This window comes from Amblyraja radiata, chromosome 25, assembly GCF_010909765.2.
Source record: "Amblyraja radiata isolate CabotCenter1 chromosome 25, sAmbRad1.1.pri, whole genome shotgun sequence".
Lineage (NCBI taxonomy): Eukaryota > Metazoa > Chordata > Chondrichthyes > Rajiformes > Rajidae > Amblyraja > Amblyraja radiata.
In genome coordinates this window covers 18,037,750-18,054,848 of record NC_045980.1, presented here as the reverse complement: position 1 = coordinate 18,054,848, position 17,099 = coordinate 18,037,750, and the positions used below count along the sequence as shown (strand labels likewise).

Here is a 17,099-nt window from a genome sequence, read left to right as displayed (position 1 = left end):
ACAGGCCCTCCAGTCCATCAATCACCTGTTCACACTAGTTCTATATTATCCCACTTTCACATCCACACCCTACACACTAGAGGCAATTTACAGAGGCTAATTAACCTACAAAACCTGCATGTCTTCGGGATGTGGGTGGAAACCGGAGCACCCGGGGGAAACCCACGCAGTCACAGGGCGAACATGCAAAATTCCACACAGACAGCACCCGAGATCAGGATCGAACCCAGGTCTCTGGCGTTGTGAGACAGCAGCTCTACCAACAGCGCCACCCTTAAATGCTGCCTGACCCAGTGAGTTCCTTCAGCACTTAGTGTTCAGCTCATGATTCAAGCATCCACAGTCCCTTGTGAATCCATAACTCTGAATGATCATGGAAGAAGTTGTTATTTCTTGAAACCCAAAGTTGGAATCGATTCTTTTTAAGGGGTGGTTAAGTGAAATATGGTCTATTGCCCAAGATGGTGAGGACCAAATAACCTATTGTGGCCTACAATCACTTTCCCTCATTCATGTGGATTTGTATCAAGTAGCAGCAAATACTAGATCCAAACATCACCAGCCGATTTCAAAACACTTGGCCTTTGAAGACTGGGCTTTTGATTCATGAACTAATAACTGCCAACTCACCAGAGTCTAATATTAAAGCAAGTTATCAATAGAAATATGCATCTTTGATAAACAATGTAAAATCTGCTGCAGCAATGATTTTTGTAGAATCTATAAATCTGTGTAGTTTTCAAAAAGTGGATAGACTTGTTTGAATTCACAAGGACACGAAAATGTGCAGCAAATTACTTTTTGGTGATCTTGAAATCTATTAGTGGCTCAACAATCATCTATAAACTAGCCATATTATTTAGACTTCAGCAATAGGTATTAGATCTTAGGGACTTGTTAAATTGAAACAACAGAGGCGAGGGGTAGAGTTGCTGCCTTACTACGCCAGAGTCCTGGGTTTGATCCTGATTATGGTTGCTGTCTGCACAGAGTTTGACAGAGCGCAGAAACAGATCCTTTAGCCAATTGAGTCCACACCGACCGGCGATAACCCCATACACTAGCACTATCCTACACACGTGGGATTATTTTACAATTTACCAAAGCCAATTAACCTACAAATCTGCATGTCTGAGTGTGGGAGGAAACCGGAGCACCTGGAGTAAACCCACGCGGTCACAGGGAGAACGTGCACACTCCTTACAGACAGCACTCGTAGTCAGGATCGAACCCAGGTCTCTTGCACTGCAAGGCAGCAACTCTACCGCTGCGCCACCGTGCTGTTCCTTGACTTGAAACGTCCTTCATTATGAACATTGGTACATGACCTGTACAATTGCCTGTTTTATTTCAGATTGTCTACATCTGAGAGTTCTTGATTTCCATGTACCAAATAGTCTCATGTACAAAGAGTCTCATGTACAAAGAGTCTCATGTACAAAGAGTCTCATGTACAAAGAGTCTCATGACTCTTGAAATAGGATTTGTGTCCCGGTGTCTAACTGTGCCTTTGCTCCCTCACCAGGATTGCACCATCTGTATGGAGAGGCTGATCAGTTCCTCAGGCTATGAGGGGGTGCTGAATCTGAAGGGGGTGAAGCCGGAACTGGTGGGAAGGCTCAGCAAATGCAGCCACATGTACCATCTCCTGTGCCTGGTGGCCATGTACAACAATGGCAACAAGGTAAGGCCAACCGACCAGCCAGCCAGCCAGCCAGCCAGCCAGCACCACCCCCACCCCTACCTGAAACATTACGAACCTCAGCTTGTAATCACCTAAAATTAAACTTACTTGTGCTGCAGCCAAGAAACTCTTTTGAGGAGACACAAGGAACTGCAGACGCTGGTTTACAAAAGTAAAAAGACACAAAGTGCTGAAGTAACTCCACAGGTCAGGTAGCATCTCTGGAGAACATGGATAGATGACATTTTGGATAGGTGATTTCGGGTCGGCATCCTTCTTCAGACTGATTGGAACGTTGAATAACTGTACACACCTGCAATTTATTTATTTAGATGGCAGAAGGGGAGTAAGAGACATTACAAGATCTTGTGATCACTGTCCATCAAAACTGTGTTGATCCAGCAGTCTATTGTCCGGACAGACTAGATATGGAGAGGATATCACCTTTGTGGGAAGATCGAGAGCTAGGGGCGCGGTCTACAAACAAAGCTTGAGACAGGGGTCAGGTGAATTTTTCCTGAAGATCACGAGTCGTTGAAACTCTCCTCCATCCAAAGGCAATGGAAGTAGAGTCTTTGAAAGCTTTCCGGTAAACTTGGATAGATTTTTGGCAACTCAGTGGGGCGAAAGCTTCTCAGAATTTGCAGGAATGCCTGTTTGAGATTCCCCATCAGATCACCTATGTTCTTGTTGAACGGGAAAGCAATTACATTGGGGCCGAATGGTCTTCAACTCCTCCGAAATCAACTTCCGTGGACCGCGTGATTTAAAGTCACCCTTTAGTCGAGTTTTGTTTGCCTGATGATTTACGATAAGAATATTCATGTTTTATAGTCGCATCTATTTGCAATCTGGGTAACAGGAATTGAAATTACGCTACGATAGAACTTTGTTTATCCCAGGAGGGAAATTACCCACCAAAGACCCACCGATCAAGCGTTAGATAAAAGTTAATTATGGGCTTACATTGTTAGAAGGTTCAACAACTCTGTGGAATTCTCTGCCACAGAAGGTGGTTGAGGCCAGTTCATTGGCTATATTTTAGAGGGAGTTAGATGTGGCCCTTGTGGCTAAAGGGATCAGGGTGTATGGAGAGAAGGCAGGTACAGGATACTGAGTTGGATGATCAGCCATGATCATATTGAATCTTTCACCTATTTTCTATGTTTCTAACAAGGAGCATCAGATGATAGCGCAAAAAGCAGGTGTCAGTCATTAGTGGGTATGGTCCGATTACAGGCCGAGCATTAGTAACGCTGGAATCAATAGCCAGCAGAGAGGAGGGGAGAAAACTAATCTGGCAGGGTGCAGAGAGTGGTAGAAAGCCAAAAAAGTGATGTTTGAATCACCCCAGTAGGTGACAGGAAAATATTTATTCAAACATTGCAATCTCTACCTGATTTTTCCTTCCACTTCACTCTGTGAAAGATTCACATTGAGAACAGCAAACGTGTTTATCAATAAATTTCAAACAACGACAGCAAAGTGGAGAGACTTATGGAATAATATGAACAAATTTAATATAAAGTTCCATTAGGCCTGTTACTTGGCCCATGAATTTTCAAATTACCGTAAATCAATTCTCACAAACAGAAATTCTACATCATTAGCAAAACAAATGTTGCAATACCCAATCCTCTGAGAAATACCAGCAATATATTAAAATCATACGCTCTTGTAATTCTCAGAGTAAACCAGTCTGACGTATACTCTCTGTGTGGTCACCATTTCCCAAGGTGTCTGCCTTCAGAACTATGTAGGGTGCTTAGATTAGAGATAGGAATGGGTGACGTCTCGGGTCTCGAGTTGTCCCACTGAGTTACTCCAGCATTTTGTGTCTATCTTCCAAGCTGTATGATTCTATACAGCATGGAAACAGGCCCTTCTGCCCAACAATTCCACGCCAACCATCGAACACACGTTCACTCTAGTTCTATGTTATCCCACTTTTTCATCCACTCCCTGCACACTAGGGACAATTTACAGAGGGATAATTAACCTACAAACCCACATGATTTTGGGATATGGGAAGAACCCGAAGCACCCAGACGAAACCCACGTGGTCACAGGAGGAACGTGCAAACTCTGCACAGCTGGAACCATAGTCAAGATCAAGTCCAGGTCTCTGGCGCTGTGAGGCAGCAACTCTACCGCTGTGCCACTGGGGCCTTGGTTCTGAACGCTAGTTGTCGTGCAACCTAGAAACTGATGGAGCGCTACACGAACAGTTTCAACATGCCATCGAAAGAAGAAATGCTAGAAATACTCAGCGCACCAAACTCAGAGTAGTTTCAATATTTTCTCTTCGATTTAAGTTCTTTTAGCATCTGCAGCCTTTTTGCTTTTCTACGTGATCTCCTCCAATCTATAAACAAATGATTTGACAATATTCAGTCTGAAGAAGGGTCATGACCCAAAATATCCTTTGTCCATTCCCTCCACAGATGCTGCCTGACCTGCTGAGTTCCTCCTGCACTCTGAGTTTTGCTCAAGATCCCAATGTCTGCAGTCTAATGGCCCTATTTAACAATATTTGCACCAATTAACTGGGTGCATTGCCACATCTTAAAGATTTATTTGCTTCACCAGTAGCTCACAGCGGCTGCCATCTCTGAAATACTATACGGTTACTTACTCAGATCATTCCAAGAACGCCTCTGAAACCCATAACCCCACCATTTGCAGCTCCTTCTCCAAATCGTACATCATATCGATTTTACTGTTTCATTATCATTACACAGTCTCAATCCTGGAACTCCCATCCCAACAACTGGGAGGATGCCAGTGGTTTAGAACCATTCATCTTCTCAAGGCCATGAAGGGAAAGGCAATACCCACATCCTAGAAGTCTGAAAACCACCAGGTTCAAGAACAGCTTCTTCCCAACAACCATCAGGCTCTTGAACACAGCACAACACTAACCCCCGCCATGAACTATGGATTGTCTTTGGTTGCACAAAAGACTTTGGGATTTTATTTTCACTAGTATTGTGCCTATTAATTATCAAATTAAAATCAATAAATAATATTCTCTACGTGTATTGCCTTCACAGGCCTGTTAAGCTGCTGCAAGAAAGAATTACATTGTTCTGTGTCAATTATATCAATTAAACACTCTTAATTATTCAATTTTGATTTGGTCAAAGATGTTTAATTGTCATATGTACTGGCAACAGAACACATATCTATTAGACATGTCATGTATATATATGCCATGTAGAAACAAGGAACTGCAGACATGTTTACAGACGAAGACATAAAGTGCTGGAGTAGCTCAGCAGGTCAGGCAGCATCACAGGAGAACATAGACAGGTGGCCTTTTAGGTTGGGACCCTTCTTCAGTCTGATTGCAGTAGGGGGAAGAAAGCTGGAAGACTTTGTCCCATCCCCACCTCTTTCACCTTTCCTCTCCTTCCTCCACCCGCCCCACTCCCCACCACAATCAGTCTGAAAAAGTGTCCCGACCTGAAATGTCACCTATCTCTGATCTTCCTGAGATGCTGCCTGACCCGCTGAGTTACTCCAGCACACCGTCTCTCAATATCTATGCCACATTTAATATGACAATGAAAACATGACATATTAAACAGCAATATGACACCAAGAGAACTTATCTCAGAATCAGAGACCTTTGTAAGCATTTGGAGTGAAGAATGTAATGTTATATAAATCCCAAGCACAGAAGGATATTGAGTAGATTGGCTTTGCAAGTGAAAAGGGTGTGGATGATAATGTCATTAACAGTAATGTGATTTCCCGTGTTAAGGACGGCAGCCTGCAATGCCCCACCTGCAAGGCTATCTATGGTGAGAAAACTGGAACACAGCCACCTGGGAAGATGGAATACCATGTGATCCCACATTCGTTGCCAGGATACCCCGAGTTCAAAACAATCCGCATTGTCTACGACATCCCAGCAGGACTACAGGTGAATAATACTTTTAACCTTTTCACATCTTGGGCTGGTTTGTTTAGCTATAGAGTCACACAGCGGGGAAACAAACCCTTCGGCCCAACTCATCCATGTCGACCAAGGTGCACCATCTAAGCTCGTCCCATTTGCTCGAGTTTGGCCCAATCTTTTTTTTAAATCCATTTACAAATATTGTAAATCAAGAATATCTTATTTGAGGGTAGTAAAAATGAACTGCAGGTGCCGGTTATAAAAAAAAAATTACAAAGTGCTGGAGTGACTCAGTTAGTCACTCCAGCACTTTGTGTCTAACTTCGAGTTTCAACTGAAAGAGTAACTTGATCTATGCAATAATAGCATTTCTTTGGTACAAGTTGTACACACACATTCTCCATATTTAGTACAAAAATAAGAGAGAATATTGTGCTCAGTTTTGGTCAGGAAAGATGCCATTGATCTAAAAAGGGTGCAGTCAAGATTTAAGTACATGTTGCCAGGTCTCAAGAGCCTGAATTATAGGGAGAGGTTGGGCAGACAAGGAGTTTATTCCTTTGAGCGCAGGAGGCTGGAGGGCATAGATAGGGTGAATGCACAGAGTCCTTTCCCCCCAGGGTAGGGGAATCAAGAACCAGAGGACACAGGTTTATGGTGATAGAATAAAGAGTTAATAGGAACCTGACGGGCAAGTTTTTCACATAGACAATGGTCGTTATGAAACGAGCTGCCTGAGGAAGTAGTTGAGCCAGGTACAATAACAACACAAGGAACCTGGAGAGGTTCAGGATAGAAAAGGGTTAGAGAGATATGGACCAAATGGGGGAAAATGGGACTCGCTCAGATGGGGCATCTAGGTCGGCATGGACAGATTGGGCCGAAGGGCCCGTTTCCGTGCTGTATGACTCCGATATAGAATATAAAGCAAACAAGAATGATTCAGCCACTGGCTCTTCTACATATCCTGACCTTCGGCCACAGAGTCCACGCCGACCAGCGATCATCCGGTACACTAGCACTATCCTACACACTAGGGACAGTTTACAGAAGCCAATTAACCTACAAACCTGCACGTCTTTGGAGTTTGGGAGGAAATCGGAGCACCCGGAGAATGTATACACTCCATACAGATAGCACCCATAGTCAGGATTGAACCCGTGTCTGGAGCTGTAAGGCAACAACTGTACAGCTGCGCCACCGTGTCACCCTGTTAATGTTGTCATTCTTTTACAACAGTACTCTTCTGATGTGTAATGCTCTGTAGTGGTGGATGAGACTCTCTGCAGGCAACGTGAGGATGAAAAATCATCTCAGTTGCTCCATTACTTGCATGATAATCATGATCCAGTTTCCTTATCGTTCCCTTTTAATTATGCACAGGGCGTTGAACACCCTAACCAAGGGAAGAAGTTCACTGCCAGAGGATTTCCACGGCACTGCTACCTGCCTGACAATGACAAAGGACGCAAGGTAAGAGACGATCGTCTCCTTGTCTTTGCACCAACGTTACCAAACACTCAACTCATCCGGGTGAACTGAATTTGAAATCTAGAATAACAACCAACGCTTTATATGTCATCAAGATTATTGAACTAAGCTCTTGTCCGCCTGTGGGCTGCAGGAGTCTTGGAATCACAGAAGAGACACCCCAACTCACGCTGCCACAAGCAAAATCAAGGACCGGTCTCACGCCAGTCACTGCCTCGTCTTTCCTCTTCCTGCAGGCAGGAGGTATAGAAGTGTGAAAACACACACCTCCAGATTCAGTTACAGTTTCTTCCCGGCTGTTATCAGGCAACTCTCACCAATTAGAGAGCATCCGTGACCTATCAGCTACCCCATTGGAGACCCTCGAGCCATCTTTAATCGGACTTCACCTTGCACTAAACGTTATTTCCTTTGGCTGTACACTAATTGTAACAACGTATAGTCTTTTCACTGGCTGGATTACATGCAAAACAAAGCTTTTCACTATACCTCGGTACATGTGATGATAATAATCCTAAACTAACGAAAAGATGTGAGCTAAGTGTCTCTGGCAGTCCAACAATTAACCAGGCAGCCAGATCGTATCGCTCTGCACCGAGTCCCCAACTCTGCATGTCATTGCTCATTAATTACACACCCAACCCAACGCACGCAAATTGGAGAAACAGCACCTCATATTTTGGTTGGGAAGCTTACAACCCAGCAGTATGAATATTGATTTTGCTAATTTCAAGTTACCCTTGCATTCCCCCTCTCGCCAACCCTCCCCCACTCTAGTCATCCTACTAGCTTCACTGTTCGTATCCCCGCGTTATCACCTCCTTCACAGCCAACAATGGACCATTGTGGGCACTTTGGCTGTCAGTGCCAGCTCTGATTTGTTTTGAACCTTTTCATACCTCTAGTTTCCCTCTCCCCTGACTCTCAGTCTGAAGCAAGATCTCGACCCGAAGCGTCACCTATTTCTTTTCTCCAGATATGCTGTCTGACCCGCTGAGCTACTCCAGCTTTTTCTGCTATATCTTCCAAAAATCAAGTTCTAATACTTTCAGTGATATGTCCGGGAATATTAAACTTGTTAGTTTCAAGATACAGCATGGAAACAGCTCTTCAGACCGCCGGATCTACACTGACCAATGATCACCAGTTCACACTAGTTCCATGTTATCCCACTTTCTGATCCACTCCCTGCACACCAGGGGCAATTTACCGAGGCCAATTAACCAACAAACCCGCGTGTCTTTAGGGCAGCAGACAGCACCCAAGGTCAGGGTGGAACCCATGTGTCTGGCGCTGTGATCAGATGCTCTACTAACTGTGCCACTTTATCACCTACTTGTGTACCCCTAGTTGTGAGTCTGTGGAATTCTCTGCCTCAGAGGGCGGTGGAGGCCAGTTCTCTGGATACTTTCAAGAGAGGGCTAGATAGGGCTCTTAAAGATAGCGGAGTCAGGGGATATGGGGAGAAGGCAGGAACAGGGTACTGATTGGGGATGATCAGCCATGATCACATTGAATGGCGGTGCTGGCTCAAAGGGCCGAATGGCCTACTCCTGTACCTATTGTCTATTGTCTAACTGTAGCTGTCATTTTGTAGATCCTGAAGCTGCTGATTGTGGCGTGGGACCGCAGGCTGATATTCACAATCGGAACATCCAACACCACCGGTGAAACGGATACAGTGGTGTGGAACGAAATCCATCACAAAACAGAGTTTGGATCAAATTTAACTGGACATGGCTACGCAGATCCCAACTATTTGGACAACGTGCTGGCAGAGTTATCTGCCCAAGGGGTCATGGAGGACTGTATAAAGGACTGAGGAAGGGATTAGAAGCAGCAGCCGATAAGGACGTTGGCCATTGAAGATTACACCCTGTAAAGTACGTTACTAGGGTTCAAATATGCTTTGCTTGACTGCCTTGGCCACTACTTTGTTAACTCCAGTTCGGGCTAGTTAAAAGCAGACTGCATCAGCCTGATTCAGTTTATTGGTGGCAAGTTACAGTGACATACTGTGCAAGTCTGCATCTGTTATTCCTTGTGGAAAGACCCACACAACATTAATAATTAGGGGGGTGGGGGGGCAGGTAAATCAAGAATAAGAGAACAGAGAGGACCGTCAAGTTGACGGTCGCTTGCACTGGTCAATCCTTACAAATAAAAGAACAGAGATGCTTTTTCGTGCGGTTGGATTGTACACTGTGCACTTCCTGCAGTGTTGCATCCACTGTGCACAGAGGCAGAAATACTAAGCACTCCTGGTTAGCTGTAGGAACTCTGGCATCAGCCAACACTTCGCTTTCTAGAGGTCACAAGCCCCGTGTGTGAAACATGCAGTATTTTTCTTTTCATAAGCAAGGTGTGCACATCTCTCAGGGATGTTGGTCTTTTTGCTTGGATGTGTCACTGTAAATGGTGTACAGTGGGGGGCAGGAGGGAAAAGCAAAGAAGCTTTGCATGTGAAAACTGTATGGCTTTTAAAAAAAAAAAAAGTGCCCATTATCTTATTTTAATCACAGAGGACAGCAACACCATGGAGCATTTAAAAAAAAAGTTTTGACGAAGGTAGTTTAAAATTTAAAAGACACTGCTTATTAAAGTGTTTTATTCGGAAATAACTAAGGGCTTGTTCTGTGTTTTAAGGTCTGTCGCGTTACTCCATTTGTCCAGCTAAGTATTAGTGTCCTGGTGGTTCATGCTGCATGTCAGTAGCAAATAAATACATACCTCCTCGGATGAGGCTGTTTATTTAAAGTTAACTTTTCTATCTATAGATGTTGCTATACTTCAGAGCGAACTACATCAGTGTCTTATCTGCATCATTTACGTCTACTGTGTTCGAAACTCTTTCTTCTGTTTATGAGGTTTGCGGTGAATGCATCCAATGCCAAATTATACTTTATCTTTAGATTCTTTCTCCCTCCCACAATATGGATATTCCCGTTTTCAATTTCATAAAAAGGACTCCCGAGTTCTCAATATACTTATTGGTCAGATTGTGCAAGAGGATTACTTCACTGGGGGATTTCCGGGATAACAAGAGTTATACATTCATTTAAAAAAAGGACGTCAAAAGATACAAGAGTTATACATCCAGCCCAGAGACGGAAACGTGACAATATTCCTGCCAAATGCAGTCACTGGCTCGGTAAATGAATGTCTACTGACATTCGGGCTGGGTTGTTCTCTCAAAGGGAAATTAGCTGGGATGTTACAGAGCTGTGAAGTGTTTACAGAATGATGATTGCTGTAGAAATATTCAATATTATCCTGACAACTGCTGTCAAATCTATTATGTTTATAGTCAATACTGGCAGAAGTAACACTCAGCAATCGCTGTTACTGCTGATTACGTTCTGGTGGCTGACTTGTGTGGTGTTCAACTTATGAGATATATTGCCAAAAAAAAAAAAGATTTTGAAGAGGAAATAAAATGCAATTGGAAGAGGAACGTGACAGTCCCTTTAGGTTTTGTTGCAGGATGTGAGTCGTCGGTACAATAATGATGAACAAAACGTGCTCGGTAGTCAAAGTGTTGGAAAGGCACGGGATAGGATGGTAATCTCTCCTGTTTTATAGGACAAATTGGAAAGTAAATTTAAACTGTTATTCAGCTATCTGCATTTAAATCAAAACTGGAGAACACTGAAGTTATCAAGTGAAAAAAAGTCTCAACAAAACACGCTAAACAATAAATTAAAATATATATATTTTAGAATAGAAAGGGCGGTTCGTGTATAAACAGGAAAAGTAATACAACACGGGAATAGGTAAAAGGTGGGCAATGTAGGAATGGACAAACAAAAACACTTGTTGCAAGTGTTTGTTCATTAAAAAATGGTATCCTGGTAAACTTAGAATGTAGAAACAATGAACTACAGATGCTGGCTGTTACACAAAAGGACACAAATTGCTGGAGTAACTCAGCAGGTCAGGCAGCATCTCTAGACCTGAAACATCACCTATCCATGTTCTCCAGAGATGCTGCCTGACCTGCTGAGTTGCTCCAGCACTTTGTGTCCTGACCAACTTAATCAACTCTAAAGTTATGCAATCACAATCCAAGCCTCAGCCCAAGAATTGGCACAATACATTCACCAGAGGACCAGCAAATGTAACATGTTTGATAACACAGAACACATGGTAAATCTGAACGTGTTAGCCACAGAACCTATTGCCATTGATCAGGCAACTTTGGAGTCACCAGCACCTGCCAAGCTGCTGGCTCTAATAGTGCAGATTCTGGGACAATTTTTATGTAGAAACAAACACTGGAATAGCATGTGTAAATAGTGTATTGATGTGATGTGTTTTGAGCAGTGTAGGGAACAGCATCTGTTATCTGGACTGAGGCAAGTTCAATTAAAACAAGCATATTCCGTGTATAATTGTGTTGGACCCATGCATCTGAAATGTGCAAGGTAATTTCATTAACTCCCATTTGGAAAGTTGAATATAATCATTGTTATTTTAAGAACTTATGTCCAAAGATGTTAATGCAGAAGATGACAGGTCATATCATGTTATAATTATATTTGCATAACAAACATACAACAACCAGACCATCAAAGAGCATTCACTGGCAGTAATACTGAATCAAAATAGGTGAACAAGGTGAAGATTTAAACACTGCTTTTTCTGAAAGGACAGGTGAGAATTTTATTAAAATGAACACGTTATTCATTGTTACAGGGTCAGATTAGTGAAAGTGGCTCTGGCAATAAATATATTTAAAATCACCATTCTCGATATTTAAAAGTCCACTCTAAATCAGGAAGTCAAGAGCGTTTAATTGTCCTAAGTACCAACAATAGAGCAATGAAATTCCTACTGGCAGCAGCATGACAGGCCTGCAAACATCATATGAAAGGTTAAATAATGAATTAAAATTAAAATTGTATTGTCCAAATAACTAATTGAATTTCACTGATGTTAACAGTTTCACTGATGTTACCAATTTCAGTTATAGAAGAACTAGTGTGAATGGATGATTGATGGTCGGTGTGGACTCGGTTGGCTGAAGGGCCTGTTTCTATGCTGCATCTCAATCTAAATTACATTTCTTCTTAAACCTAGTCCACGCCAGAATGAAGGGGAGATCCCGTAAAGGTTGACCACTTTGTAGATATAGATATGATTAAGTAGTGTCATGTGCATCAAATTTGTTAACATGGTATATTAAAGGCAAGCACGGATGACAGTTTGATTCATAACTCAACATTGAGAGCAAATCAATGTAAGTGAATAAGAAAAGATAGAAATTAAAACTCAAATTCCAGCTCTCTGCTATATTGCACTTGACTGATTATTAAATTCTCTCTCTCAGGATAACATTTGCAATTGAGCATTTGATCCAAAACAGAGTATGTAATTAAGGTCACTTCTTGAGAGTAAATGCCCCCCAGAATGGCCCTTCCAAATGATGTGATCCTCAGTAATTCACAGATCCATTGACTGAGGCTTTTGCCCAAGATATATTTCACACACATTCTATCAAAGTTAACATTGCATTGAAAATAGGCAGAAAGACATGATAGTGGGAAATAATCATTTGCCCACTGGCCCACTTTTAAATAATCTCTTTATTTTTTCCTTTTTTTAATATAAACAAAAAACATTTTAGTTGACTCAATCCTGTGCCAACTATGAGATTTTAAGAATTCTCTACCATCCAATACCCAAAATTTTCAATATATTCACTGTTTGAATTTCTGTCCAGCAAAATGGCCATTTAGAACATTGAAAAGTAACAAAAGTGAAATATTTTTCAAACCTTTGTTGGTTGTACCTGCATATTAAAAATAAATTGATAATAAGGTCAGCGTGATTGATGATACCTGGAGAGAGTGTATTAACACAGGCCAGTGGATGTGAAGCTGAAAGGATAGAGCACAACATTGATTTTCTGTGCCGTCAATTACTTATAAAGTTCATGTCATAGGAGCAGAATTAGGCCATTTGGCCCATCGAGTCTACTCCACCATTCAATCATGGCTGATCTATCTTTCTCTTTCATTCTCCTGCCTTTTCCCCCCATAACCTTTGACACCCTTACTAATCAGAATCTGTCAACCTCCACCTTAAAAATATCCAAATGGCTTGGTCTCCACAGCCGTCTGTGGCAATGAATTCCACAGATTCACCATCCTCTGACAAATAAATTCTTCCTCATCTCCTTTCTAATAGGTACATCAATTAATTAAATCAGACGGGGCATAAAGCCAGCATTCTACCCGGCCCTGCCAGTTTCCAATGGTTCAGGCAAGTTAAGACGACAACTGCTCCCTATATCATGTAGTCTCAGAGAATATCTATGATGAACAAGGGCAGTTAAGTTAATATATTCTATAATAGAGATACAAGAGAATGCAGATGCTGGAATCTTGAGCAAAACACAAAGTGCTGGAAGAACGCAGCAGGTCAGGCAGCATCTGCGGAAGGAAAGGACAGCCGGCGTCAGACTGAAGAAGACAACGTTTGGGGTTAGGACCCGTCTTCAGCCTGGCAATGTCTATCTACTTCCTCCGCAGATGCTGCCTGACCCGCTGAGTAACGCCCGCACTTTGTGTTTAGCTTCTCAGTAACAGATTCATTTCAAAATAATTTTTTGAAGTGTTCTAAAAATACAAGAAGAAAAAAATAGTAAGCCTCAAAAGAAAATTAACTGCTTCAGAAGATCTTCATGCAGGTCATAATATGTACATTTTGTGAAGGACAAAATGTACATAGAAGTCAAACTTAAAGAATCTGCTATTGGAGTACACATTGGTAATAGCTCCATGTTGTTAGAAGGGATTTGTTCTCAGAAGAATTACTTCAGGTGTTCAACCTCCTTTGCCAGTCCCAGATCTGCTGTTTTCTTGCTGGGAAACAAGAAAACCAGGCAGCAAGATGCAACGTCATTGTGTCTAAACACTGGTCTTGTCCCTGCAGACACGCGTGTATATTCCGTGTTCCTATTTGCAGTAGCAACGGAGTACCAGGTTGTTCCAATAACAAAGCAGATCGTTCTTTCAAAGCAGTTTGGCACAGACTCCGTCAGGAGGAGAGAACTTCACTTTATAAATGCAGTTAAGACCGCCTGTTTAGAGATTATCTGTTGTCATGGGTGGTTTGCGGGGCATGGCCAGTTTTAACACAACAAAACTACTAGGCATACAGCATGGAAACAGGCCCTTCAGCCCACCTCAACCATGCCGACCAAGATGCCCGGTCAAAGCTGTTCCCATATCCTTCTGAAATTTTCTTATCCACGTACCTGTCCAAAGGTCAAAATGTCCTAAAGATTGATGTTATACCTGCCTCAACTTCTTCCTCTGGTAGTTCAGATCAGATACCCACCACCCTGTCTAAAATAGTTGCCCCTTAGCTTCCTATTAAATCTCTTCCCTCTCATCTTAAATCCATGGCTTCCAGTTCTTGATGCTCCTTCACTGGGAAAAGGACTCTGTGCATTCACCCTATCTATTCCCCTCATGATTTCACACATCTCTACAAGATTACTCCACAGCCTCCTGCGCTCAACAAATAAAGTCCGAGCCTGCCCAACCTTTCTCCCTGTAGCTCAGACCCTCGAGTCCTGGCACTATCCTTGTAAATCTTCTCTGCACCTTTTCCAGCTTAATCGCATCTTTCCCATAGCAGGGTGACCAAAACGGAACACAATACTCCAAATGCGGCCTCACCAACATCTTGGACACCAATAAAACAAAGAACTGGAACAGAATGATCATTTGCAAATGACTACTGTCACGTGATACTAAAAATGAATTGAACAAAGTACCTCCATTCAACCTAAACTTAAAGCAATTGCTGTGAATCCATGGAGTCACATCTACTGTACGGCTAGCCGGAGAGATTTGCCGAGAACCATATATCAAGCTTAAAATGTTGTTTGTTTTCTGGAATAATTGCAACTTCTGTCCATTATTTGAACAACGAGATTAATGATCACACTCTAGTAGACGCCAATATGGAATTATACACATCCCAAAGCAATGGTTCAAATGGACTGACTGTGCAGCTTGGGATCCGAATACAATACTAAATACAAAACCACTATAAACAAAAACCATGTTAATTAAAGTGCGATGAATCAACAAGTTTAGGCAATGCATGACAGACAATTTTAATACCTTAAAGCAAAAGACTACTCTGAACATTGTCTTATGGAGGTGAATTAGTATCTTCAGCTGATAACATGGCCAGCGGTAGAGTTGCTGCCACAGTGCCAGAAAACCAGAGTTCGGTCCTGACCACCTCCGTCTGTATGGAGTTTGTATGTTTTCCCCGTCACCTGCGTGGGTTTTCCCCGGGTGCTCTGGTTTCTTCCCACACTCCAAAGACGTACAGGTTTGTAGGCCAATTGGCTTGGTATAATTGTAAATTGTCCCTAGTGCGTAAGGATAGTGTTAGTGTGCGGGGATCGCTGGATGGCTTATTTTACTTTTAAAAGCTTTATTAATTAAAGTTCGATGAATCAACAAGTTTAGACAATGCACGATAGGCAATTTTAATACCTCAAAACAAAAGAGTACCCTGAACATTGTCTTATGGAGGTGAATTTATATCGTTACCGGAGAAGAGATAACACCCGTTTTAAATTTAAATTTGGCCAATTTGCACTTAAAGTGTTTCTCCACAATCAGGTTAACGCAGAACCACCAAACATGTCAAATGCTTCACGCCGAAAAAGAAGGAGGTGTGCAAATACTTGCGTCCTATTCCAAGTTGGAGGAGAGATTGCCTTGGAGGGAGGGGGAGGGGGAGGGGGAGGGGGAGGGGGAGGGGGAGGGGGAGAGAGTGAAGTGCGATGTGTTATGTTTCGTGCAGTCTTGGTTTCTCTGGATAGTGTCAAAGTAGGTTTGGATACTGCATAATGTGAGAGGGATCACGAATGCTGTCACCCATAACTAGGTCTTGTATGATTATTTACTCACCAGCATATCCTGAATTTATGTAACGGACTCATGTAATATGTATAAACGATTGGATTTGCCTGTAACTGTTAGTACTGAATAATGAATAAACTTTATTTGGAAGATAATTTTTTTACTTTTGCTGGTATTTTTTATTGAACATTTCGATCACAATCTCACCGATGAAGGAGTTTATGTGTACAACAATTAATCTCACCGATTCCCCACACATTCCTAGGTCAGTTTACCACAGAGGCTGATCAGATTAATTCATTTTCTGTTCTGCAAGGCCAAAGTATTGATAATACACAAAGCCAATTGGTTCACCCAACCTGTTGAAAACCTCTAGATTGGGTGGCAAGGTGGTAGAGTTGCTGCCTTACAACGCCAGAGACTTGGGTTCATTCCTGACCATGGGTGCTGTCTGTAGGGAGGTTGTACGTTCTCCCTGTGATGCCGTGTGTTTTCACCGGATGCTCTGGTTTCCTCCCACACTCCAAAGGCGTACAGGTTTGTAGGCTAATTGGCTTTGGTAAAAATTGTACATCGACCCTAGTGTGTAGGACGGTGCTAGTGTACGGGGTGATTGCTGGACGGCGCGTACTCCCAAAGGAATATCAAAGAGAGGGTGGTATGAAAAGATCCAAACATACATTCATTAGTAGCCATTAGGCTGGAAGTAGATAGAATCCTTAACTCCACGTTTTCAGTCCAGATAACGTCAGAACCTCTGCAACCACAAAGACCTCAATGCATTGGTTGCGACCACCCTCAGCGTTGTTGACATCCATCTTTCTTGGTGTAAGGTAGGCAATTTGTTTTAATACAAGGTCTTTGCATTACACACATAAAGACATTGCTTTCCAGAATTTCAACGTCCAAGACTCGTAATAAGTAAAGCTTGATAAAATTAAAAGTACTTTCGTAGGATGTTTAGGTTTATTATAGTCTCACGTGTACCAATGTCCAGTGAAAAGCTTTGTTTTGAATGCTATCCAACCAGGTCAGAATAGTTTAGTTTAGAGATATGGAGTGGAAACAGACTCTTCAGCCCATTGAGTTTGCACTGACCATCGATCAGCCTTACATTAGTTATATC

The 17,099-nt window shown here is 42.3% G+C and overlaps 1 protein-coding gene across 1 annotated transcript in view; it reads left to right on the top strand.

Annotated features, from left to right (window-relative positions):
- dtx1 (deltex E3 ubiquitin ligase 1) overlaps positions 1-16,128 on the top strand; it is a 187,460-nt gene extending 171,332 nt beyond the window's left edge. Inside the window, exons 6-9 of the mRNA XM_033043343.1 lie at positions 1,526-1,684; positions 5,451-5,612; positions 6,972-7,061; positions 8,677-16,128. Coding sequence (XP_032899234.1) covers positions 1,526-1,684; positions 5,451-5,612; positions 6,972-7,061; positions 8,677-8,901 — 636 coding nt within the window. The 3' untranslated portion in view covers positions 8,902-16,128. The remainder of the gene's footprint in view (positions 1-1,525; positions 1,685-5,450; positions 5,613-6,971; positions 7,062-8,676) is intronic.
- Positions 16,129-17,099: the final 971 nt, after the last annotated feature.